Consider the following 25,146-nt stretch of genomic DNA (forward strand, 5'->3'; position numbering starts at 1 on the left):
CCTTGGCATCTTCCAGCCTCCCCAGTCATGTCCTCCTTTCCCCAAAGGACCCAGCTCTGTCTTGCCCCCTGAGTCTTCTCACATGCTATTCCTCCTGCCAGAAAAGCTCCCCTCAGCCCTGGGTTGGGCCAACTCTTGCCTTGCAGTTCTTGACTGGATGAACACTTCCTTGGCAAGGTATCGTATGACCCTTAACCAAGCTGTGTCCCCAGAAACATGCTGGTCACCTGTCTACTCTCTGCTGTAACATCCTGCGTGGTCTGACTTCTGCTGTGGCCAGGAAACACCCAAGGAGCAATGCACCCTGCTGGGTACCAGGGCCCAGCCCCACACCCATCCCTAGGGGGTACCTGATAAATGGCAGTCATTGCTACTATTTAGGGTCTTGGGGCTCTTGCCCCTGGTATTATAATTCTAATACCTCTGCAGTTCTAAACCTGAGAGCCCTGAGAGCAATGGTGGGTATTCTTAACCAAAGTACCCAGGTCAAGTGCTGTTGTGACTTCATTAGCTGTGTGACCATGGGCAGGACACCTCACCTCTCTATGCCTCTGAGTCCTTCTCTATCACAGGGGGACAAGACACCACTGATCTTACCAGTAAGTTTCAAAGGAAATGGAAATATCCTATATCTTCTAGAGTAGGGCTTGGCAAACATTTCCTATAAAGGGCTAGATAGTAGATATTGCCAGTTTTGCCAGCCATAAAGTCTGTTGGAACTACTCTTTTTGTTTTGTTTTTTAAAGATTTTATTTATTTATTTGACAGAGAGGCCATAAGCAGGGGGAGCAGCAGAGGGAGAAGCAGGCTCCCCACTGGGCAGGGAGCCCGATACAGGGCTTGATCCCAGGACCCTGGGATCATGACCCGAGCTGAAGGCAGACGCTTAACTGACTGAGCCCCCCAGGCCCCCGACTACTCGTTTCTGCTGCCGTAGAGCAGAGGCAGCCAGACACAGTCTGTGAGCAAAGCTGTGAGCACAGCTGCGTCCCAGGGAAGCTTACGTGCAAACAAGCAGGAGCCCATGGGTGGGAGTTTGAGGACCCTCGTGATAGAGCATTTTTAAACATTACCATTTATTATTGAGCACTTTCCATGTAAGCCAGGCATTGAACTACATATGACTGGACTGTAGGATGTAATTTCTCACAACAACCCCACAAGCGAGGTACCGTTATTGTTCCTCTTGAGATCCCTATTTTATAGAGGAGCAGTTTGAGGCCAAGAGAGGCCATGACTTCCCCCAAGCCACACAGTTGGGACAGCACAGAACTGGGGGTTAAACCCACATCACTCTGATTACAAGACCACATGTCTGGCATCTCCTATGCCCAGCACCAGGACCCCAAGCTGTCCTCACAGGAGCTCATCAGAGCCATCCCTCTGGCTCCTTGCTGGGGTCAAGGTTCAGGGGTCAGAGTGTGTGGCTGGCATGGTTGCCAGCTGGGCAGGGACCAGGAAGCTGTGGGAGCGAGGAAAAGAGCTCTACCAGGCAGGGTTTGGGAGATCCTCTACGAACCCTCAGAGCTCACGCTTCCATCTGCACTCCCTCCCTCCTCCAGGGGACGTGCCCCACCCCCAAGTTTATGATAGACGCTCACACAGATGCCTGGCTTCTACCCGAGCAGGGTTCTGAAGAGAGCCAAGCGGCATGCCACAAACCTCACTCACCGAGGTGCTTGTTTAAGGAGTTGAGAGAAGAATGCCATTCAGTCAGCTGGGCTTTGCTGTAATTAGGGGGTAGAAGGTCACTGGGGAAGGAAGATATGACAGGTAAGCCATGCTTGAATAAAATGCTCACTTACCAGAACTGGCAGCATCTTTAAAGCACACAGCCCCAGGGGAGTATCTATGTACATATGGAAGAAACAGTTGGCTTGCTGGGGATCTCCTGGTACCAAAAATATAACTCATAAGAGGTCTATTAATATTAACAAGTCTGTTACTTAGAAAATAAAACAGGACACCTGGGTGGCTCAGTCGGTTAAGTCCCCGGTTAAGGACTCTAGAATTTGCCTCAGGTCATGACCTCAGGCTCATGAGACGGAGGTGGCATGGAGTCTGCTTAATATTCTCGCCCTCCCTCCCCTACCTCACACACCTGTGCACCCTTTCTCTCTCTCTCTCTCGAAAGAAAGAAAGAAAGAAAGAAAGAAAGAAAGAAAGAAGGAAAGAAAGAAAAAGAAAGAAAGAAAGAAAGAAAGAAAGAAAGAAAGAAAGAAAGAAAGAAAGAAAGAAAGAAAGAAAGAAAAGAAAACTGAATTTCCCTAATGGAAAAAAACAAATGGTTCACATCACCTGACAAAGGATGCCTACTTGCCTACTTCTAGGAACCGAATCCCAGGTCACAATATAAATGCATACAAAGTTTATGCATTAAGACAGATGCTTAACAATAGTGTTTATAAGCACTCAAAAAATCATAAACTTCATATCCAACAATAGGGTTCTGTCTAAATAAAGTACGGTGAATTCTCTTCTGAAGTCACTAAAGGTAGTGTGGCACATTGAAAAACCAGCCAATGTCAGTAGCTGCTCCCCTCAGTCTGTTTCTCTACCCCTGGGCTACGCTGGGCCACGTGATTTGCTTTAGCCAATGAGACATTAACAAATGAGACAGCAGATTGGAAAGGCTTGTGTGCTCCCCTTGCCCTCTTGTTGGGGGGAGCTTTGCCACCACCACCAGAGAAGCCCCAGCTGTCCCAGCCCAGGCTCCAGACATGGGAATGAGGCCATTGTAGACCATCTAGCCCCAGCCCGACCAGCCCAGACCGGGGGAAACACCCTGTGGGAAACAACCCACAGAATGGTGAGAAATAAGAAATGCTTGTTGTTCTAAGTCACTAAATTTTGGGTGGTATTTAATGGTACGGAAAGATGCATATAGCAAGGAGGACCATACGACTTATTGCCCAAACCAGGACATTTTTGACAATGAAGAGAGGGATTCTATTAATGATTATACCAGGACAAGATGTGTAACCCATGGTGGACTTGGGCACCCTACTTATGGTGGGACAGTAAAGAGCAAAAGATAACTACGAGACTGTGTACAGCATAGTCTCAAGCCAAAACATTATACGAAGTGCAGTATTGTGTCCTGGATTGGGTCCTGGAACAGAAAAAGGACAACAGTAGAAAAACTGGTGAAATTTGAAAATGTCTGGGGTCTAGTTCATGGGTTTGCAGCACATACTTCAGACACAGATCGTGCCCTGGCTTCACCCCTCTCTGTATGCCCACGGCAAAGGAGCTGCTGCGTCCTGTACATGCACACTCTTGCCTCTGACTTCACAGAGTTGCCCCCAACTCCCTCAGCTTGGGTCAGGTCACCCACCAGCTCTGTGCTCTGCCCACAGACACTGCCGTTACATAGTGTTTCCCAGCAGTGGCCAGACGTGCCAGGGAATGCATTTTCCTGCCTGTCTTTGGCCCTGTCTCTCCCTTCACTCAGGTGGCTAGCCAGCCAGCCCTGTGTTCACAGCCTGTGTGAGGGATGTGGCAGGGTAGAAAAGACAGCAGCCTAGAATCTTTCTGGATTTTGTTCTCAAAATCTAAGTTTTCAGGAGAGCCTAGAGCCCTGGGGAGGGGAAGCATTGGTGGGAGTGGGCCAAGAACCCTGGGGAGGGGAGCTGGGCTGGCAGGCGACAGCTGAGGACCAGGGCTCTCTCCTCACCCAGCAGAAGGGGCCTGGGGGCAGGGGTGGGCAGATAGGATGGCAGTTGCCTGGCAGTGGCAGCCTGGGTCCTCCTTCCTGGAGGAAGGCCGGGGGGCAGCTGTAAGACCCAGGTACCCGGAGGGAAACAGCTGCCTGAGTGTGAGGCCACAGGGGCACAGAGTATCCTCAAGATTCCTGCTGCCAGTTGTCGAGGTGGGGGGTGGGGGTGGGCAGTGGCCCCAGGACATGGGGGTGGACCAAATGCAGAGGAACAGGCCCCTTCCCCGGGCCTGTGATGGATGGGGAATCACGGCTTCACCTCAATGGATACAACCCCAAGAAAGACTGAGTTTGGCCCAGTTTCATAAACAGGGACGCAGTCAGAAAAAGTGGAGTTGCAAAAAACAAGAAAAGCACTTTACCTTATCCTGAGATTTTTATCCACCTTGTTAATTTTGCACCTGCATGAAAATGTTCCTGCCCTGGGGGAGACAGGGTGGGGTTCTAATTGTCACAGATACCCGAGGAGCACTTGGGCTCTGTGGTGGGCAGACAAGCAGGTAACCCAGAGCTACCAGGGTTAGGGATGGGAGGGACCGAGGTACACAGGGAGAGGAGGAGCGTCTCCCAGCACGTGAAGTGTCTGCACTTGCCACACAGGCTCCGTCAAGTGGATACTATAGGATCCCAAGCAGTGGGCTTCCAGGGTCTAGAACATTCACTGTGCCCCTCACCAAACAGTTTATTATAGGGTCAGAGTTGGGTGAGCCCAGGGCTGAGAGGAACACCCACAGCCTCTAACAGGTTCCCTGTCTGATGGCCTCACGGCCCTCCAGGCTCCAGCCTCAGACCCTCCAACTCACCCTCCAAACTGCAAGGCTGATGGAGCCACTCTGCTCCACATGAGCTCTCAGGAAAAAGTCCAACCCCTGGACCTGGCCCCTCCTCCCCCACTCAGCCTGCCCCCCTCCTTTGCCCTTGCTGCCTTCCACGGTTTTTGGCACAGTCACACTAAACTTCTTTCCCCCGGCAAATGTGTCATGTTCTTTGCGGCCACTGGGGCTAGAATGCCCCAGAATGTGGGCCCAGGCAGCCAGCACAGGACTAGGGAACAAGGAGATGGCCAGGCCTGGAGGATGCCTCAGGAGAGTGGTCAATGCTGAGGACTGTGCCTGCCTCCCCCATGGACTGTGTCTCTCCACAGCACCCCCGGCTGGAGGCCCTCCCGGTGTACCAGACGGCGCAGAGATGCTCCAGCCGCTTTTGCTGCAGGGCTTTCTGGTTCTTCAGCATGCTCTCCATCTCCTTCTTCACAGCTGGAGGAGCCTGGATCCTCTCACTGGCCATGAACTCACTGGGTATCCAGATGCATCGGGACCACAGAGAGGAGAGGCGGCACAGGGCAGGTGGGAGGGAGGGGATGAGACCCATGGTAAGAACATTCAGAATATAAGCATCCTTACGCCGCTCCACCTGCTTCCTCCCCATTGGGGCCTCTGGGACAATGATGAAAGGAGGGAGGGAAGGAGGCAGGAGGGAAGAACCACAGGGCTGCCAGTGAGGCTCTGGCGCTAAAAGCCTGGGACCAGCAGACACAGATCTAGGTGTGGGTCCTGACTGCTGCCTGCCAGTTCTGTGACCTTGGGCAAGTCACTCCCCTCCTCTGAATCTGCTTCCTTTCTGTAATAGAGTCAATGAAGAGTACCTTCCTCACCTGGTACCTATAAGGACCCGGAAAGATACTGCAAGCAAAGCCCCTAGCACCATGCCTGGCTCAGGGGAAGTGCTCCTGACATCACTGTTGATGATTACTGACATTTGTAACAACCCCCAGGCCCAGGCCCAGACCAGTCACTTCCCATACAGCATCTTGATCATCACTGAAACCCTAACACTCGCCCATCGTTGTGCCTGCTTTGCATAAGGAGAGAAAGTCTCTAATAGGTTCAAGTGCTTGATCAAGGTGACAGGGAAAGTACAGGTGGAGCCAGGTCTCAGTACACTTTTCTTTCATCCCCAGAGTCAGACTCTGGTGTTCTCCATCTGGAAATTCAGGTGTACAGATGGGCCCCGTGTCCCCAGACCCACAGTGCAGAGGGACAGACATTCTTTGGCATCCTCAGACATCTCGGCCCAACAAGCAAAAGAAAGGCTTGCTTGTTGGCCAGAAGCCGCAGGATCCTCCTATCAGTATTAACAGAAGTGCTGCCTGGTGGAGGAAGCATGGAGCTGGGCCCGCTCCCTTCCTCCCCCAGGTGGAACTCACTACCAGAGGGCAGGAAGCACCAGAGCCTGATGGACCCTTCTCCCTGGCCCAGTAACAGGGTTATGTGTAACAGCAGAGTGGAATTTGGGCAGATAATCAGACGGATGTTTTCAAACAATCTGTACTGGGCTCAGAAAATGCTTATGTGATAATGTTTATGAAGAAAATTAAGATACAAAGCGACATATGCAGTGTGGGTCTAAAAAAGCTTGGGAGGAAATATACCAAAATATCAGCTGTGCTTCTCCCTGTGGTGAGAGATTACTGGTGATTTTTAATTTCTTCCTTATATTTTGATCTACTGTAACTTCAAAAAAAAAAAAAAAAAGCAACACGTATTTTTAGCCCCCGAAGAACGGCAGCATTCTGGAGTCCCAACTGAAAGGGAGGGCGGGGGTCGCCGGCTTGCCAGGCCGGCCTCCCAGGCGGGCTGGGGAAGAGCTGCAGAGCGGGCAGCCACGGACCTGAAAGTCTGCACCAGGGCCTGCTTCTTGAGAGCCTTCCAGGCGTCCACCAGGCCCTGCCAGCGGCGGTGGCTCTCGAGCTCCTGCTGCAGCGTGGCCTCCATGAGGTTGATGAACAGCTGTGCGATGGCCCTCCGGTTGCCCAGGAGGGCCTGGTTTATAACCTGTGGTGCAGGCAGGCAGGGGCTCTCCAAGCTCAGAGCAAGGCTCAGTTGGAGAGGGACAGGGGAAGAGGGGCCAGGTGAGGTGCAGGCACAGGGCCAGGGGCCCAGCAGGGCCGAGTAGGGCAGTGGCAGGATCTGAGGGGCACCAAGGGGTCACTGGGCACTCAGTGACGTTGCCTGGGGCTGAGCAGCCATGGACAGTGACAGGGGTCTTTCCCTAAGGCTTACCTATGACCCTGACTTAACTATGTGCCTTCAACCCAGCCCCAAGACCGTACCAGATTGTTAAAGAAACTGATTTCAGTTCACTGGAGATAAGCAGTCTCGTGAGCTATTAGTGTTTAACTGTTGTTGTTGGTTTTTTAATAACTTTTTTCCAAAAGCAGAGTGCTCACACCATCAGGGATCAGTCACATATGGCGGTGATGAGAATGAAGACCCAATTACCCAATGAGGCCAGAGCTAGAACATTCTTCCGCAGATCCTCCCCTGGGCATCCTTGGCATGGCAGTGGGGACCATTCTTCATTGTGTGGCACTGTTCTGCTACTTAGAAGCCTGCCTCCTTTATGACAGCAGTCTCTCCCATGCCCCCGAGGAGTGCGACAGCCAAATGCCGCCATAACTGCCCACGGCGCTCGAGGCACCACCCTGCAGCAAGGGTGACAACCTGCCAGACTCAATGGGTAGAAATTCCAGCAACAATTTTCACTGGAACCTGAGGATTGCTGTTGGCTATACTTCCTAGCTGGGGGGCACCAGCAGGTTTTTCCTGAACCTCTAATTCTGCAGCCATAATATGAAGATAATGCTGTTGGCAGCATAGGGATTTTGTGAAATTAAATGAGATGAATGCACATGGAGTAAGGAACAAGTGCCAGATGCTACAGTGAGTCAAATAAGCATGTGGAAGTCACACAATGAAACGTCCCCAGGATGCTACTAACTCTGGCCCCCCCCCCACTTTTATCAAGTGGATAAAAGTTAGGGACTCTGGGGCATCCTCCGGTCCCGCTCCACCTGTGGGCCGATCCCCTGCACGTGCAAACCACTCACCATGGCTTCCGTATTTATCAGCCTGTACACGTCGGGCTGCATGAGGTAGGAAGTTTTCTCTATGATTTCCACATATTTCTTCAACACGCTTTTGAGCTAGAAACAACAAGGTGCCATTGTTAGCGACTCTCTTTTCCTGGAGACCTGAAAGGACACAGACGATGCCTCACAAATCCCACAGGTGAAAATCACCACAGGCCCACCTGCCGGCCAACTCACTTTATCTGCCCGGGAGAACTCGGCCTCGTACAGGGCCTCATCCAGCTCCTTGATCCCCTGCTTCTGAAACTGGAACTTCTCAGCCACCTGATCCCACAGCTCCAGCAGGGTCTATGCCAAGAAGCCTGGGTCAGCCTGGGAGGACAGACAGACGGGGAGGGAAGGAGCAGGACCCAGGTGGGGCAGGCCTGGCCACAAGGGAACCCCTACTTGGATGGTGTAGTCTTCCAGGTGGGTGTCGCTTTCCACCTTTTGGAAGAGTCTGTCGATGTCTTCATCAGACTCGGCCAGCTTTTTTAAAAAAAGTGCTCCTGGCTCCAAGATGAAAGGTTCCATTTCCTAAAACAGGCCAGTAGAGCAACGGCTGCGGTATCAATGCCACCAGAGAGCCCTGCCTTTCCCCCCACCCCTGGCCCCGTGATGGGGAAGTACCAGCTGTGGTCCAGCCTCAAAACTAACAACCATTCCCTAGACCTAAGGAGCTAGGATTTACTAACTAGTTCACAGCCAGGGCACAAGGGCAGGCACCATTCATTCGGTCACATGCCACGTGCTGGGCGCTCTGCCCTGGGCTGGGCCCTCGTCCTCAGACTCACTTGGTCCTCATCACACCCTCTGGAGTAGGTGCTGACATCAGGCCTGGCCCGTGGTTGGGGATCAACAAATATTCATTAAAGAAGTGGCCAGTGAGAGAATTCCGAGTTTACTTCCGATGAGGAAACTGAGGCTCAGTTACGCTGCATGACCAAAGCCACAGAGGCCCGGACAATGATAGAGCTCATGTACAGACGGGACAGATGAGTGAAGTGATGACTGGCAGGGGGTGGGAAGACCAGCACCCCCAGCAGGACTGAGCAGGGAGCTCAAGGGCTGGCCTTTGGCATCAGCCCTGGAGTCCAGTTCCCACCTGGTCCCTTACGTGCCAAGTCAGGCAAGACTTTCTGGGCCTCACCTGTAGAGTGGGAATGATAATGGTCCCCGACTTAGAGAGCTGAGCTCATCATGAGCACTCATAATGAGCCACTCAAACATGGCTACTCTGATTCCGTCTACACCGCTGGTGAGCCACTCAGGACCTCTGAGCTGGGGGTGCAGTGACAAGCCCAGCTTGGGAATGGCCCAGGAACAAAAGGGGAGAGAGGGAGGACTCTCACCATCCCAATCTGAGCAATCTCCTCCTTAAAGCTCCCCAGAGCTCTCTCATAGCCCTGCCTCTTGGAGTCCATTCCCGTGGTGCCTGGGGTGGCGGTGCAGGTCCTCTCGGGAACTGGGGGAGAACAACAGAGGTGAGGAGGCTGCCCTCGGAGCTTTGATGCAAGGGGACAGTGCCCAGGAAAAGTCAGCAAGGCAGAAAGTGCCTTGGTTCAGAAGATGGACCTCCAAACCAGGCCACAGTGTCAGACGCTTAAGGAAGAAGAGAAAAGGCCAAGGTGCTCCCCAAGTGCTATAAGGCATGAAGTCTCGCATCTACGGTTAAATGCCAGGAAAAGTTTCCAAATGGACGTATAGAATGGGAACAGTTATGTTTTTTAAAAGTTTTATAGAAGCACATACATACACAAGTAAGAATAGCCAGCACTTAAATAGCACTTAGCCCGTACCAGGCATTGCTCTGCCACTGCTGAAGAGGCCGAGAGGCAGGTTCTGTTTTACCAGCCCCGTTTCACAGTGAGGAGGCTCAGGCAAGGGCGTTCAAGAGCAAATGCAGTCGGCGGCTGAGCAGGGGTTTGGATGCGGGCCATCTGCCCGAGGCTCTGCGTTCCCGCCCTGAGCTCTGCTGTCCCCTGATCTGTGTGGGAACCTAGCTACGGCCTGGCCCGTGTGGTTCCGCGGTGGGGGCCATCCTCGGGACGAGGCAGTGCTATTGTGAAGGGAGAGTGTTTGCTTTCTGCCTATCTCCTTCCTTTGTTTTTCCACAGTTAGCGTGTATTAGGGGGTGTCTGTTGTAAGTTCGAACCCCACGTTGCGTGTAGGGATTACTTATACTGAGCACGTATTATTTCTTAATCATAAAGAAGAGCCTTCCTCCACAGTATGAAGGAAGACAATGCAGACTGAAATCCTCTCGTGATATCGCAGTAAAGCAAGCAACCTCTGTTACCAAATGATTTTCACCGGTAAATGCCGAGTGTGCAGAGCCCCTTGCCCCCTCCCCAGCTCCCTGTATTGAGAAGAAGGCCCAGGGGAAGAGGCTCAGGGAAGGAGGCTGAGGGAAGAAAGCCGGGCCTGCCCTCACGGTCGAACAGAGGCTCACTGATGGTGTCCATGAGGCCCCGGACCTCCCGGGCAGCAATGGTGCTCTCGCTTTCTTGAGCTTTTTTCTTCTTGATTATTTCCTTTTCCCTGAAGCATAAACAGAGGAAAGAGTAAACCCCCAGGCCCCTGGCCCACACCAGGGCAGCTCTGGCCCACAAGGGAGTCCTCAGAGGGACCCTGGGTATCGGCAATAACCTAGCCCCCCCACATCCCAGACAGCCCCAAGGCCATGCCAGTCTCCCAACAGACATCTGCTGCCAGCAGGCACCATAGTCCTTAGACAAGAACCAGGGATGCAGGGCGCCTGGGCGGCTCAGTTGGTTAAGCATCTGCCTTCAGCTCAGGTCTTAATCTCAGGGTCCTGGGATTGAGCCCCACATCGGGCTCCCTGCTTAGTGGAGAGCCTGCTTCTCCCTCTGCCCCTCACCCCGCTCATGCTCTCTCTCTCTCAAATAAATAAAATCTTAAAAACAAACAAACAAAAGAAATCAGGATCTGCTTCTGCTCTGGCTGCAAACCAAGTGTAGGTAGTAGGCAAGAACCACTTCCACATGGGAACACTGAGGACCAGAAGGGGCGTGACCCGCCTGGAAAAGCGGCCGGTGCTAGGCATTCAGCATTTGCTCCTGGGGCAACCCATCCTATGAGGCATTTGGGGTAACCCCTTGTCCAGGATGGGGGAAGGGGGCTTAGAGAAGTCACTGTACAAAGCAGAGCTGAGATTCCCCGACCCATGTGTGTGAGGCTAAGATCCACGGTCCATGGGGTCTGGGTGTGGGAGGAGAAAGCTGAGACCCAGGACAAACTATCTCAGCAGGGAGGAGCAGGGTGGGTGAGCATGACCTTAGCTTTGGAATAAAAATCCCTGAATGCACTGTCCACAGGACAAAGCAGCCCAGAAATGCAACAGGTCTCAATGACACCTGCCATTCCTCAGGGCCCCCACACATGCAGTGCTTTCTAGTCATTTCTCATGTAGTCCTCACTGCAGCCTTACCAGCGAGGAAGATTGCAGGGCCTGACTGACCCTCCAGAGGTGGGTCTTTCAACCTTGTCAATCAGATGCCCGTGGGAGCCCAGGTGTTCTGACTACAGGAAATGCTGATGGCTCTGGCTTCTTGGTCACTTGACCCCAGGACTTGGTTCATGCTGCTGCTGATCTATTCCTACCTTGGGCTCCTCATCCTGAGGCCCTGCCCTGGGTGAAGGAACACATAAATTGGCTGGCTTTGGCTGGCTGAATTTTCAAGAAGGGGACAAGGCAGAGATGCCAATGGTGAGTTGGGGACCCTAGTCATCTGAGGGCGGCAGAGCCTGGCAGGTTACAAACACATCTTTCTTCCTGCCACAAGCCACAGGGAGTTGTCCTCTGGATCTGTGTCCAGGGCAGAGCTGGCTTTGTCTATCTGTCCCAGGAAGCAAACACAGCACAATGCGAGCACCCTCCATGAGATGTGTCTTTCCTAAAACACTCTCCTGTGAGGGCTAAGAGTTCCTGACTGATCTGGTTATTGGGATAATGGGTGGTCCTAGGCTAAACCCTGGGGAAGAGGGGACCCTTGGGAGGCACAGGTAACTCTCAGGTCAGCTGAGAAGGGGCTTAGACCCTGTGGGCACCAGAGTCACAGGCAGGCTGCAAGACCATCCTCCTGGCAAGTGGGGGTAGCATCGACAGGCCCCCGCCATCTGTGCCTCTGGACCCCTGCACTGGACATCAGCACAGGGGCTAGAGAACACTGACTCCAGTCTGGGCTTGGGTGGCCAGTGGGTTTGCCCCTCTGGAGGTAGTTAAGGGTACTGAGGGTCAGAAGCCTGGGATTTCCCTAGGAAAAGTCAAACGTAGGTCAGGGCAGAGACCTTTACCTAGCATTAGGTCAATCTCTGCCCCAAGGCAGGTGAAAGGGAAAGCAAAGGCAGGTGGAGAAAGACTGACTTCCCCTTCAGAGTCCAGACCAGAGAAGGGTTTGTGGCTTGTGCGGAGCTTGCAGAGCGAAGGGAAGCTCAGCTCCGGCTACATTCTCCCCAGCGTCCCGGTGAGGTAGATGCAGCCTCTCCTCTTCCTTTTCTTTCCTTTTCCGGAATTGAGGAGTCTGAGCTCAGGGAGCTGAAATGGCATGCTCAGGAATCTCAAGTTCAACTTCTAAGCGTGGAGGTTCAGAGGGAACTCCCGGTCTTCCGGCCCCAATACCATATGCGCCCATCTCAGGGAATGGCCCCTCGGCCGTCCACGCAAGCACTCCAGCCACAGACCCAGGACTCTCAGGAGCCCTCTCCTCCCATCCAATCCACTACCTAGTCTGGTGGGTTCTGCCTCCAAAATATACGTGAAGTACCCTACTCTCTGTCTTGCAGCCCCACCAGGCCTCCCTGCCTCTTCTAGCAGCTCCCTACATTCTGCACACAGCAGCCGGAAGGCCTTCAAAAGGCAAATCAGTTGCTCACTTCAGTAGTCCAAAATCCTGACTGCGGTCCGCAGGCCTCTCCTAGCCTCATCTCCTACCCCTCTCCCCCCAAGCCCCCGCCAGGCCCACTGACTTCTTCAGCCTTCTGGAGTGGACCAAGCCCCTCCTGCCTCAGAGCCTTGCCCCATGCCTCCCTCCCCTCATCCTCTGGTCTCAGCTGAGGCCCCTCCTCAGGGGCTTTCCTGACCTCTGTGCCACCGCTCGTCCTCTGGGTCAGAGTCTTCCCACCTTTGGGGGGCCTTGCTTATTTATTTACTATCAAGGCCTCAAGTTCCAGGAGGATGGGTTCCCATACCCAGTACCTGGTCCTAGGCACTCAATCATTACTGAGGAGGAGGAAGAGGAAGGGAGGGAGCAGCACAGTCCTGCAAAATAGGGGCCATTACCTCTCTCTTTCTGAGGAGGCACCTGGGACTTCATTCCTACCTGGCACTCCTCTCACACCCAGTGAGATCTTCCTGAGTTTTTGAAGACTCTGACAAGCCACCCCCAGTGGGTGGCAGTGCAGTGTGGACCCCAGGACCTACCTGTAGAGAACAGGGTTTTCCGTGACCCAGTCATTGGGTAGGCTGTGAGCCCACTTCTGCTGCCGGGGAGACATCATCTCCCCTTCAGGAATATCCATCTTCTTCATCAAGGGCTTCCTGCCATTCTTGGGGGTCATAGACCGTTCCAAGGCACGCTTCCTGGACGCCGCCAGAGAGCGGAGCAGCTGCGCCTGAATCCACAAAAGATCCCAGTGGGGGGTCAGAGCAGTAGGCTCCCCAGCACCACAGCCTGACCACGCAGTCTTATAAGGTCAAGGGGGAACTTGCCAACAGGAAGGCACTTTGCAGGGAGGCCTTCAACCCCAGGGTATGAACCATGCACTCCCCCAAAATATTCAGCCATCTAGAACTGTATCTCTTAAGAAATCTTAATGAGGGCCAAGATGCTTATCCCAGCATCTTTCATAATCACAAGGAATTAGAAAAATGGGACTGTCCAATTATAGGAGACTGGTTGAGTAAACTTGGTATGTTGCTTCAATGGAATGTCAGGCATTTATTAAGAAAGAGGCTTACAAAGGATTTTTTATGACACAGGGAAATGCTTATGAGAAACCATAAAACATATCAATTAAAAGCATAAATTATAAATTATAACTAAAATTATACCATGTGATCTCAAAATTTTTAACTCACAGAAAAATGACCTGGAGAAAGTGTGCTAAATGTTAAGAATGGTGTGATGCTTCCAGGCAGCAGGGTCATGGGAGTCATTTGTTTCTTTGGTTTCCTTATACTTGTATAATTTCCAAGCCTTCTACAGAAAGGATTATTCAGGGCTCAAAGTAGGAACGCAAATCCCTTTTAAATAAGCAGTACAGTAAGATATTGTTCTTGTCTGTGCAGTTTTCATACACAACAAGGCAATTTCAGCAACCTGTATGGTTGTCAAGAGAGCATTACTTTAATACATGATGGGAAGTCCTAGATTCACAACTAGGCAGCCTCTCAACATCCTGAAGTACCCAGATACCCCTTGGCATGGGGAAGGTCAGTGTAAAACTGTTAACAGGGGAAAAGCAGGTTTCAAAACACTGGTATAGAATCAAACCCATTTTTAAATAGAAAAAATTAAAAATTCTTTTGTGCATAGAAAAAGGTCCCAAAACATCCATTGGTTAATTCTGGCTATTTCTGAATAATTTAAGTTTAAATTTAATTTAATTTAATTAACATTTTAATGTAAGTTTTTTAATTTTCAAGAACAGACGTTCTAATTTTGTATTCCTAAGTTTTAAGAACCAATAAGAATTATTTTTAGGGGCGCCTGGGTGGCACAGCGGTTGAGCGTCTGCCTTCGGCTCAGGGCGTGATCCCGGCGATCTGGGATGGAGCCCCACATCAGGCTCTTCTGCTATGAGCCTGCTTCTTCCTCTCCCACTCCCCCTGCTTGTGTTCCCTCTCTCGCTGGCTGTCTCTATCTCTGTCGAATAAATAAATAAAATCTTTAAATAAAAAAAAAATTATTTTTAAAATCGAAGCAATTTCAAAGCCTTGTTTCATTGGATTCCCAGGCAAAGAAGCCTTCAGAGGGAGGAAGTTTGGGGAGGAGAGGGAAGTGGGTAACAGAGGGACACACCTACCTCAGCCTCAAAGATCTGCTGGTAGAGTTTCCCGCTGGGAACCTGGGTCACCTTCCCCACTGAGGACATCTTGACTTGGCCGCTGGCTGAACGCCCCTGTTGGGAATTCATTGTCCAGGAATCCTGTCTGGGCTTTGGTCTCCATTCCGACCGAGGTTGAGAAGTTGACGCTCCCACCCCCAGGACAAGTCCTCCGCCTAGGACAAGGCCCACCCAGGCAACCTGGTTGGGGTTGGACCCACCTGTGGGACCCACCCTGCTGCTCTGGGAAAAGCATGGGGCCCCTCTCAGGCATCAGGGTTTTTATTTTAAACAAAAAGAGGAGAGGGACAAAGAAGCAAAAAGGAAACAAACCTCAGGCAAGAACAGAACTCACGGACCGCGCAGGGTGCAAATCCGAAAGGGACTTTGGGGGCAAAGAATAATAATAAATGGTTATTGTTTTGTGCTTCACTCTCCCAAGCTCTCCTGGGAAAAATCAACGTGCCCAAGATGTCAACCTGGATTTCAACCTGGCCTTGAACCCCCAATCTGGAGCTGAACACGGTTCAAGGACCCCTGACTCCCTCCTCTGCCACTCCCCGCCAAGAGTGGACACAGAGACAGAGTAGTGGAGGGAGGGAGCAGTCTGACTCTAGCCATGCTAATTAGGCACCTACTGTATCCTGAGAAGACCCAGTAGGCTCGTCTCACGCCACCAGCCCCGCCAGCCTACGGAGGGGGGGGGGAGGAGCAGTCCCTGGCCATCCCCTCCAAGCCCGGCCGATGGAGGGGGGCCCTGCGCCCAGAAGCCCAACGCCCCACCTGCAAGAAGGCACCACTCAAGTCAGCCAGGGCCCTTCAGGCTCAACTGCAACTGGACGCACTTGGTCTCCAAGGCAACGCAGAGGGGCAGGAACCCCGCTGGCCCCGCCCCCACTTCCTTTCCGAGGTGGGAGGAGATTGCCCCTAGCAACGGGAGCGCCCCACCCGGAGCGGTGAAATTTAGGAACCCATTCTCTCGCTACCGGTTTCTCCTCGGTGCAAGGGGGAGCCTCAGGTCTGTCAGGAGCGTCCAGAGCAGCGCACTAACTGTTCTGAAAACTCAAAGAGACAGGAGATCAACTCCGAGCCATGGTAGTCAAGAAAATCCATCCCATCTTCTTTGCTTGGTTAAAACCAACCTCTGCTGTGCCAAGAATCAGCAGAGTGCTGGGCTGTAAGTAGGAAGCTGAGCCCATCTCTAAGAAAGACCGTCTCTTTCTCGGATTATGTGGTTGAAGGCTCCGAATTCAGGCCTCAGGCTTGTATGGAATTATGATAAAAAGACGATTTTCTAGGACTTGGAGTTCCATTCGTCCTCCCCACCACTGCCACATAACCCTCCTAAAACACCGCTCAGACCTGCCCTCTCTCCGGCTCAGAAGTCCCCCCCTGCACCCAACTCGGCAGCCCCTGCCAAATCCAACTCACCATCCTGGACGACCTCAGAGGCTCCCCCGTCTGGTTCCCACCTTGCCCCTCCCTGCTTCAGCAAGCTCCCCACTCTTCCTGCATAGGCCCCCTGCCCCTCTGCCCCCCCGCCCCCGGGCTTCCTCATCCTGCTCCTCTGCTGGCAGCCTTCTGTCTCCACACATCCCAGAGCCAGCCAGCCTTCCACTACCAGGGACAAGTGTCCCAGACACTCACGCCCCCCCCCCCCGCCCCCGTCCCCTCTCCTCTCTCTGGGTGTGCCTGTATGCTGGCTGCTGGCAAATACAGGAGAGCAGAACATGGAGAGTAGGTGTTTCCTGAAGGGCAGGTTATGTCTCACTAATTTTGATTCGGCTTCGCTTGCCCTTCGCACAGTGTCTTGCACAAGATTCAGACACAGTGAATGCTCCCTGGGTAAATGCATGACTACGTGGAATGTCCCGGTCTGACTCTCCTAGATTTGTCTCTTTCCCGCACAGCCAGCCAGAGCCCTGCGTGGCCAGAGCTGACACTACTTGCGGTTATCACTGAGCCTAGCTGAGGCTTTCTCATATATTCAGGGTCCCCAGCTCCCCGGAAAATCCCTCCACTCAGCAGAGATCTCTGTTCCAATTGCTAGTAAATGCACCCTAGGACAACTTCCTATAATAAGTGATCATTCCATCCAGACTAGTTTCAGAAATTAAGAAACAGTGAGTAGAAAACCCTTTTATTACCCTTCTTTGGCACTGGGTTTTATTAACAAGGTGAAATATTGTAACAAAAGGTTGGACTAATTTTAGCGGGAAGAAAAGGAAAGTGTAGATAACTGCGGGAAGGGGTGAAAACCACAGTAAAAACTAGGAAATGTGGGAGCATCTGGATGGCTCAGTCGGTTAAGCATCCGACTCTTGATTTCAGCTGGGGTCATGATCTCAAGGTCATGGAACTGAGCCCTGTGTCGGGCTCCATGATGGGCATGGAGTCTGCTTAGGATTCTCTCTCTCCCTCTCCCCACTCCACCCCCCTCAAATAGGAAATGTGGAGGAATGATTTGAAGTCATCTATACTCTGTCTTGTCCCAGGACACCCTGCTGGCTTGGCTCTTGCATATCAGAAACAGTGTTTTCCCTTTCCAGATGTTTTCTGGATTCTAGTTTCTGGCACATCTATAATCTGGCTGTTCTTTATTTTTTATATATATGGATATAAATAGGTAGGCATAGATATATCATGCACAGTGTTTTGTTCTGAGAAAGCAAGAAACTTATTGTAGAAAATAGAAAAATATTCCAGGGGGAACGTAAAAATAACCCATAGTCTCAGCACTGAAAATTTACCTCCCTTAAGTCCTGAGTCTGGGCCTTTGTGTTTGAGTTTGGATCAAACATGGGAATTGTGTTTGGCTTTTGGATGCCATTTGCTTTACCCTTCCAGCTCTGCAATGTGGTAGCCGTAAGACTAACCAGCCGGAGGTCACCTGGTTAGTCCCTGTCCCATGTTAGAGGTGAGCAGCAAGCGAGAGACAAGGAATGGTCCTTAGTGGAGCCAAGCCTTTGGACTCTTTTTCTGCACCTCACCGTCCTATCTTCCCCCTCAGTCTTCACCTTGAAAATGTCTCCCTTTTTTTTTAATTTTTAATTTTTTTATTTTTAAGCAATCTCTATACCCAACGTGGGGCTCAAACTCACAACCCTGAGATCAAGAGTCACATGCTCTACTGACCGAGTCCACCATGCACCCCGGAAATGTTTCTTGACTAGAGTGTCATCCTTTTCCTTCCTCTTCCACTGGTCATTGTCCATCTTCTCCACAGCCCACAGAATGAAGACCAAAAAGGACCAACAAGAGCTAATATTTATCGAGAGGATTTAATCCCCTTAATAATTATAGGCAGGGTAGCATAATAAGCTTATTTTACAGATGAAGAAACTGAAGATCAGAGAGTGACTAATTTGGCCAAGGTCTCCAAGATGGAAAGAGGTTAGATCCAGGATATGAATCAAGATCATGTAATTCCAGAGTCTTGGACTAAACGCTCTGCCATCTGGCCTTGGTACTAACCAGAAGAAAATTCTGGATCAAACTGATTGGATTTGCATGTTGAAGCATAGCATACATACCGAAAAGTGTAAGTGTATACAGTTTAATAAATTACCCAAAGGAACACTCCTGGTAACCAGTACCCCCAAGAAATAGAACGTTACCAACTCTCCAGGAGCCCCTTCATCTACCCATCCCAAGTTACTGCCCTCTCTTTTCCAAGGATAACAAATATTCTAAATTCTGAATTAGTTTTGCTTGTTTTTGAACTTCATTTAAATGGAATCATACAGAACGTACTCCTTTATGTCAGACTTCTTTCATTATGTTTGTAAAGTTCCAAACATTTTTGAATGTGGGCGTAAGTTCGTTTTTATTTCTGTATAGCATCCCATTATTTTAAAAATGCCCATTTTATTTATTCTTTCTATTACTGATGCACATTCAGGTTGTTTCCAGTTTGGAAAATTAGCAAATCAGGCTGCTCTGACCATTCTTTAGCATGGTGAACATATATAGGCATTTCTACTGGGTATTTTTACCAAACCGTGGAATTTTGGGGTCATAGAGTATGTGTAAGTCCATCTTTAGCAGATACTACCACAGTTTTTGCAAGTGGTTGTGTGTGTTTATGCCTTGACAGCGCATAAGAGTTCCAGTTGCTCCACATCCTCATCGACACTTGGCATCGTCAGTGTTTTTTATTATAGCCACTCTGGTGTATGTGTGGTGGTGTTTCATTGTGGTTTTAATTTGAATTTTCCTGGTGAGTAATGATGTCATGTAACCTTTTATATACTTTTTGGCCATTTGGTTGTATTTCTGTGAAATATCTGGTCAAATCTTTTGCCCATTTTTTTCTGGTAGATTGTCTCTCTTATTAATTCATAGGAGTCAGTTACATATCTTACCTGATGCTCTTTCCCAGATAAGTATATGACAAGTGCTTATTCCCATTCTGTTCTAGCCTTCTAACTTTCTGGAAGGCAAAGAGAAATTCTTAATAAGGTCCAATTTACTAATTTTTGTCTTTATAGTTAATGTAGTTTATGTCCTAAGAAATCTTTGCCTGCCCCCAGGTCATGAAAATATTCTCCTAAATTATCTACTACAAATGTTATTGTTTTAAGCTTACACATTTAGATTTAAAACCCACCTGGAATTGATTTTGTTTATGATGGGTGGGGGATGGGGTAGGAGTCAAGATTAATTTTGCTCCCATATGGATAACCAGTGACCCTGGGCCATTTACTGAGACTATATTCTCTCCATTGTTCTGTGTGCTTTTGTCATATACAAAATGTCTGTATGTACAGGTCTCAGCTGGACTCTGTCTATTGCTCCTTCTGTCTGTCCTTGCACTATTATAGTGCACTGCCCTGATTACTGTTGTTTTATACTAAGGCTTACCATCTGGTGGTGTAAGCCCTCCAAGTTGGATCTTCTTTAAGATTGTCTTGACTATTCTTGGCCACTTGTATTTCTATTTTGAAACAATAGAAATTTTAAAAGAATGTAGTTAATATCCACCAGATATTTGCTGACATACATTTACTGTGGCTGTATAAATCCATACATCAGTTTGGGGAGAAGCAACACCTTAATGATACGTAGCAAAACAAGCAAACACAGACAACAAAGACAAACACAAAACACCACCAAACTGACCAAAAAAATCCTAATAAAAGATTAAAAAATAATAAACTGGGAATGAATATTTGCAATTCATATTACAAAGAGGCTCACATCCCTCGTACCTAAAGAGCTCCTGGAAATTGATAAGACAAAGAACAGACACACTGTGGGAAATTTGGCCAAAGACATGAGTACACAGTTCATAGAAAAAGAAATATAAATAACCTTAAATATATGAAAAGAGGCTCAGGCTCAGTCCCAATATGACAAAATTGTGAAGTTAAAAAGTTTGACAATACATTCTAAAGCTAAAGGGGGAAAAATAGAAAAGTAATTCTTTCCTCCCCAGTGTCTCCAGGCCCACCAGGTCCAGCACCCTGTGGACCCACCTGATTGCATGGGGGTTCCCATGGGGCTCCAGAGGACTTGGGGTGCTCAGAGGTGGCAGGTGGGGGGATTACAAAGAACTCACCTGAGCAGAGCCATTGGTCCAGTGAGCAGGTGTGCATGGTGAGGTGGGCTCTGCTAGAGAAAGCAGAGCTTCCCCTCACAGCTCATTCTCCCCCCTTTTCCAGGAAAGCTGGATTTTCCTCACTGCATGCCATTCGCTGTCTGAAGAAGACATGGGGAGAAGTTTCCACGTGGGAGGACTCTCTCCATAGGAGCAGGGAGATGAGGAATCTCCCACAGGGCTGCACTGCCCCTTCTTTCAGCTGGGACCTTCTGGGAGGCAGCCAAACTTGAGGACAGGGACTGAGCTGGGGGCGGGGCCTCTAAGCCTCCCTGGAACCTGAGGCCACCAATTCTGCTTCAGGAATCCATTCCCTTCAATGTCAGAGATTGGGCTGAGCCAAACTGGAGGTTTTTGAGTGTTCGCTTTGTAACAACACATTCTATGTCCAGTTGGAACCAAAACTGGTCGAAAAAATGCTGCTTGGAAGAAATGAGAATGGAAGCCCCAACATGAAGACCAACATGAAAGCTCCCCTCCCCGGGCCCATGGAGTCCTTTGAGCTCAGTGGAAACCCTCATCTGGACAGTTTTGATCTTTTGGGTTCTCAAATAAAAAGTATTGGCACTCACACCCTTCCCATCAGTCCCCCAATATTCCTTCCTTCTTTTCTTTCTCTTCCCCTCAGGAAGAGCTCCCAGAAATTTCAAAAGCTTTGTAGCAAAGACAACTCACTGGGCAGGTAGAGTGGAGGCTAGAAGTCTGGAAACAGAGAAGGGGATGGGGAGGGGGACCAGGCGGGGTGTGGTTTATTTCTCACTTAAAGTATCTTTGAAAAATTCCAGTCTTGTCTACATTAACAAAAAGAAGGAGCTGTTTGGTCTTTGAGCAGGTTGGGGGGGGGCACCTTGCAGGGCAGAAGGCTCTGGTCATGGGATACAGTGGTGGCAGCTGGGCTGTTCCAGGAGGAGTTGCTGAGTTGGCAGAATTAGCAGTGTCTAGCTTCCATGCTGGTCCAGGCTGTTGGGGATCGGTGGGGGTTTCTTTCTTCCCTAAATAAGCCCAGCCTGTCCTCAGGAAGCCAGGACCCTGCTGCTCCTCCAGTACTCACCCCATCTCCAAGAGGAGGGCACCCTACCTGCACCAGAGTGGGAACTGCAGGAGAATCCCATGGGCCATGTGGACAAATGGCTGCCTAGCCTTGGGTGCAGATGGCCGAACCAGGGACAGGTAGGTGTGCATTCTGTGACTTCCTACTTTGCGCCTCAAGCACTACTGCTAATCACAGTCAGGAGTCTCGTCTGGGTGTCTCCTTGACCATGATATACGTCCTAGATACCTTCTAAGAGTCTGCGGAACTGACGGATTCTTGGTGGATCCTTCCTGAATGGAAGTCAGAAGCTTCAAAAAGAGGAAGCAAGGTGTTCCCACCCTGGGCTCTGTTTACCCCCTCCTGTCAGTCAGAGATGGCACCTCAGCAGCCCCCTTCTGCGTAGATGAAGGAAGACTGCTGTGCAGGACAACGTCCTGAGAGGTACCTTGAAGAGGTGAAGCCGTTGGCACGGCCTCAGGCCCAGCCTGGGTGGCAGAAACTCCGGTGGGCTGGGGTAGGCAGGGGCCACTCAGCCAGGCTCCCAAGACCCCTGTCCCTCTTCATCCACAGCTCGGCCAGGCTGGGGGCCTGGACTCCCATTGCGAGCCCAGAGGACAGGTCAGTGGTGGGGCCAGGCTGGGGTAAAGCTAGGGCACAGCCTCAGGCTGGAGATGGGGGCGGCCTCTCCTCTGTAGGCCTCTGAGAAAATTACCGCCCCTCTTTGGGGCTCTGTCTCTTCATCTGGAAAATGGAAGGTGATGATCCTTTGGTGCAGGCCTCACAGGGTGGTGACAAGGCTGAAGGATGGAAAGGAATGTGCTGGGGTGTGAGAGGAGAACAATGATGGGAGTAATATGATACTGAGTCCTCAGAGACCCTGTGAGGTAGGTGGAGTTCTCCTCACACTCTTCAGAGGAAACAGGCCCAGGGAGGCCAGGCCACACGCCCAAGTCCACATGTCAGGTGAGTATCGGAGCCAGGATTGTTCTAGAATCAGAGCACACTAGAAGACAGAGCAGCACTGGTAGCAACTGACTTAGGTCAGTTGTCCAGGGTATGAGGTTAGGGAATCTTGGGAGAAATGGAGTGAGGGGACAATGGCCTCACTGACCTTGTCCTTGACCCTGGCAGGAGGGGATCTCCAAGTTTGCCACCCTGAAGATGATCCCCCAGAGATCCCAGAAGAGGCAGCAGCAGCAGGTGAGGATGCCTTCTAAGAAGGGGCTCTTCCCCCCTAAACAGAGGCCTCCACGCCAAGGCCTTCCCCATCCAGCTCTGCCTCCTGTTGCCACAATACCAGAAATCCCCCATTAGAGGTGATAAGGACCCAGGATCACATACCCCGTGATTGCCAGAAGCAGGCCCTAGGAGGTGATCAGCAGGAGTCTGGTGTTCTTGGAGGGCGACAGGAGGAGAACAAAGGGAGGTCCACATGGCAACCCTGGGGCGGACGCTGAGGGTAAGGAGTTTTCAGGGGGCATTCCCTGGGAGCACCTGAGAGCCAGAGCTCATCCCCTCTCCCACCCCGATGGCACAGGGTGTTCCCCTTCCTTGGCATGTTTCTCACTGCCCCAGGGACCCCGGACCCTGCGATGCAGGATTATCTGGAGGTGAGAGAACCTGGGACAGGGCAGCAGGGCCAGGATGCCAGGGTTTGGGAGGAAAGAGCCCCCTCCTGAGTCCTAAGGTCACCGCACCTGGCAGGTCTCTCCTGAGCTGGGGTGTCATGCTCCTCTTAGGGATGCCTGAATGGAGGCACCATGTAAGCTGCATGTCCTGGTTCCCTGGCTGCCCGATGGCAAAGCTGCAGGAGTGTGACTCAGCCTCTCCTTCAGCAGATGCCCATGGAGGGGAGAGAGAGGTCGGGTTCCTCCAAGTCAGGCAACACATAAGCGGCTGGGCAGTCACTTCCTGCCTGAGACCTTAGTCTCCCTGTCTGTCATCAGAGTGGGTTGTGTTATCCTGTCCCTGAGCTGCAGCTCTCACGTCCCCCCTTCTCTGGAGTCTGGAGCCCAGAGCCTGGCCTAGGTCCCAGTCGTGTTTTCTGTGCATGCCCTGCTCCCTGGAGGGCATCGGCGGTAGTGCAACCGCCCCAGGGGCGGGGAAGGGAGGCTAGTTATGGGCTGGGGGGCGGTTCTTTCTGAGGGACCCTGGCTGTCTGCCTCCCAGGCGAATCAGACCAACCTCTAGAAAAGGAACGAGGTGAACATCTGTGGCTCTCACTGCCGGGGGACCACTGGGGAGGGGGGTTGGAATTGAGCCCCCCCCCCAGGCAGGACACTCCCTAGGAGTTTGAGAACAGAGTAGTGGGAGACCCATCAATTTCGTGGGTGGGGTAGGTCCAGCTTCCTAAGGAGGTGCTATTTACACCCACCTCTGAGAATAGGTAGGACCTGGATGTAAGTGGAGTGTTTCCATGTGTACAAAGACCCAGGACCGGCCTCCTGCCCTCTCCTCACCCCCACAATGTCCCTACAGCACCCCCTGTTCAGCCCCTGTCTGCATCTGTCCTTCCCTCTGGCCCTGGGAATACAAAGTAATGAGGGAGATCCAGCTGCTCCACATGGCTGCAAATCATCATGACCTTGAGCCCGAGGAGCAGCCCGAGGAGCAGGCTGAGGCCGGGTTCCAGGGTATGGAATGGCTCAGGGAGAATGGGAAGTGCGCCCAGACAGTAGTTGAGCAAGAGCAGTACAGACTCTCCCTGGTGGCTGACTCCAGAGAGCCTTTGGCCATGACTCCCTGGTTGACCCCAGACCTCGCTGCCTGGTGACCGCTGGGGCACCTGGACTCCGGCTTCTGGGCAGGCACCGTGAGGGACACCTTAGCTGTGGCTCCTGGTAGGCTCAGGGGAGCCACTCAGTCCTGTAGCTACACTTTGTCCTGCCACGGGAGCTCCAGCCCTATTTGGCCAGCAGAACATTCAAGGCCAAAAAGAATCGGCCATCAAGAATTCAGGGCTGAGTGCGTGTCCAGGCTTGGCAGGGGCTGAACCCTCGGGGCTGAAGGTAAAACTTCAGACTAAGCAAGGTCCTGGGGAGTGAAATTCCAGCTCCATCACTGACCAGTCCTATGCCTGGGACAATTCACCTTAGGCTTCCAGGACTCAGTTTCCTCATCTGTGAGATAGGTGATGCTAACTGATCACTCACATGGCAGGGACAAATTGGGTACTGTTGACTCACCATGCACTCAGCACAGTGCTTGGAGCACAGGGCAGGGTGGACCATGACCCTGGGGGAGGCCCCTCAAGGTAATGCCTCTCTTCTAGCCAGCCACCAAGCCCCCAACAGAGCCCAGCTCCAGCGCCAGGTCACACTCCAGAGCCCAGCTCCTGTGAGACCTCTTCCCCAGCAGCGGGGGCCCTCGGAGTGCACTGGGTCAGCTACCCCTTCTGAGGTGCAGGAGAACATCGTGAGTCTTCCTGGGGCTCCCCTGGAGGCCAGAATAAGAGGTGACCCTGCTTCATCTTGCTGCTTGCTCTTCCCCAAGGCCTACTGACCTACTGCGGAGGGGTCCATTTGAATATTCTTATGCTAAAATCCCTTTTTTTTTTTTTTTTTACAGCCTGAGAATTAAAGTTTGGTTTGTTCCCTTCCTATGCTAATTTAAATGAGATACAGACTTTCACATTCCTCCTTGAACTAAGAAATCCTGCAGGGTCACCAGCTTATTTACTGTATGTGGGAGAAGAGAGGGGGCCTCCAAGTCCCCCTTCCTTAGAGGACATGGCATATCACCAACCTGGGCCAGGAGCAGAGACAGCCCCTCTGAGCACCTGGGGTTCAGAGTTCACAGGCATAGCAACCACAGAAATA

At 51.4% G+C, this 25,146-nt stretch overlaps 1 protein-coding gene across 1 annotated transcript in view; it reads right to left on the bottom strand.

The window, feature by feature from the left end:
• CCDC180 (coiled-coil domain containing 180) overlaps nt 1-15,245 on the bottom strand; it is a 63,424-nt gene extending 48,179 nt beyond the window's left edge. Inside the window, exons 1-11 of the mRNA XM_087869542.1 lie at nt 15,030-15,245; nt 14,676-14,771; nt 13,072-13,262; nt 10,081-10,169; nt 8,981-9,093; nt 8,037-8,165; nt 7,827-7,937; nt 7,608-7,703; nt 6,389-6,552; nt 4,893-5,012; nt 1,672-1,751 (exon numbers count right to left, since the gene is read on the bottom strand). Coding sequence (XP_087725668.1) covers nt 1,672-1,751; nt 4,893-5,012; nt 6,389-6,552; nt 7,608-7,703; nt 7,827-7,937; nt 8,037-8,165; nt 8,981-9,093; nt 10,081-10,169; nt 13,072-13,262; nt 14,676-14,744 — 1,162 coding nt within the window. The 5' untranslated portion in view covers nt 14,745-14,771; nt 15,030-15,245. The remainder of the gene's footprint in view (nt 1-1,671; nt 1,752-4,892; nt 5,013-6,388; nt 6,553-7,607; nt 7,704-7,826; nt 7,938-8,036; nt 8,166-8,980; nt 9,094-10,080; nt 10,170-13,071; nt 13,263-14,675; nt 14,772-15,029) is intronic.
• Nucleotides 15,246-25,146: the final 9,901 nt, after the last annotated feature.

This window comes from Ursus americanus, chromosome 18 (genome assembly GCF_024610735.1).
Source record: "Ursus americanus isolate L20-20 chromosome 18, mUrsAme1.1.p, whole genome shotgun sequence".
Lineage (NCBI taxonomy): Eukaryota > Metazoa > Chordata > Mammalia > Carnivora > Ursidae > Ursus > Ursus americanus.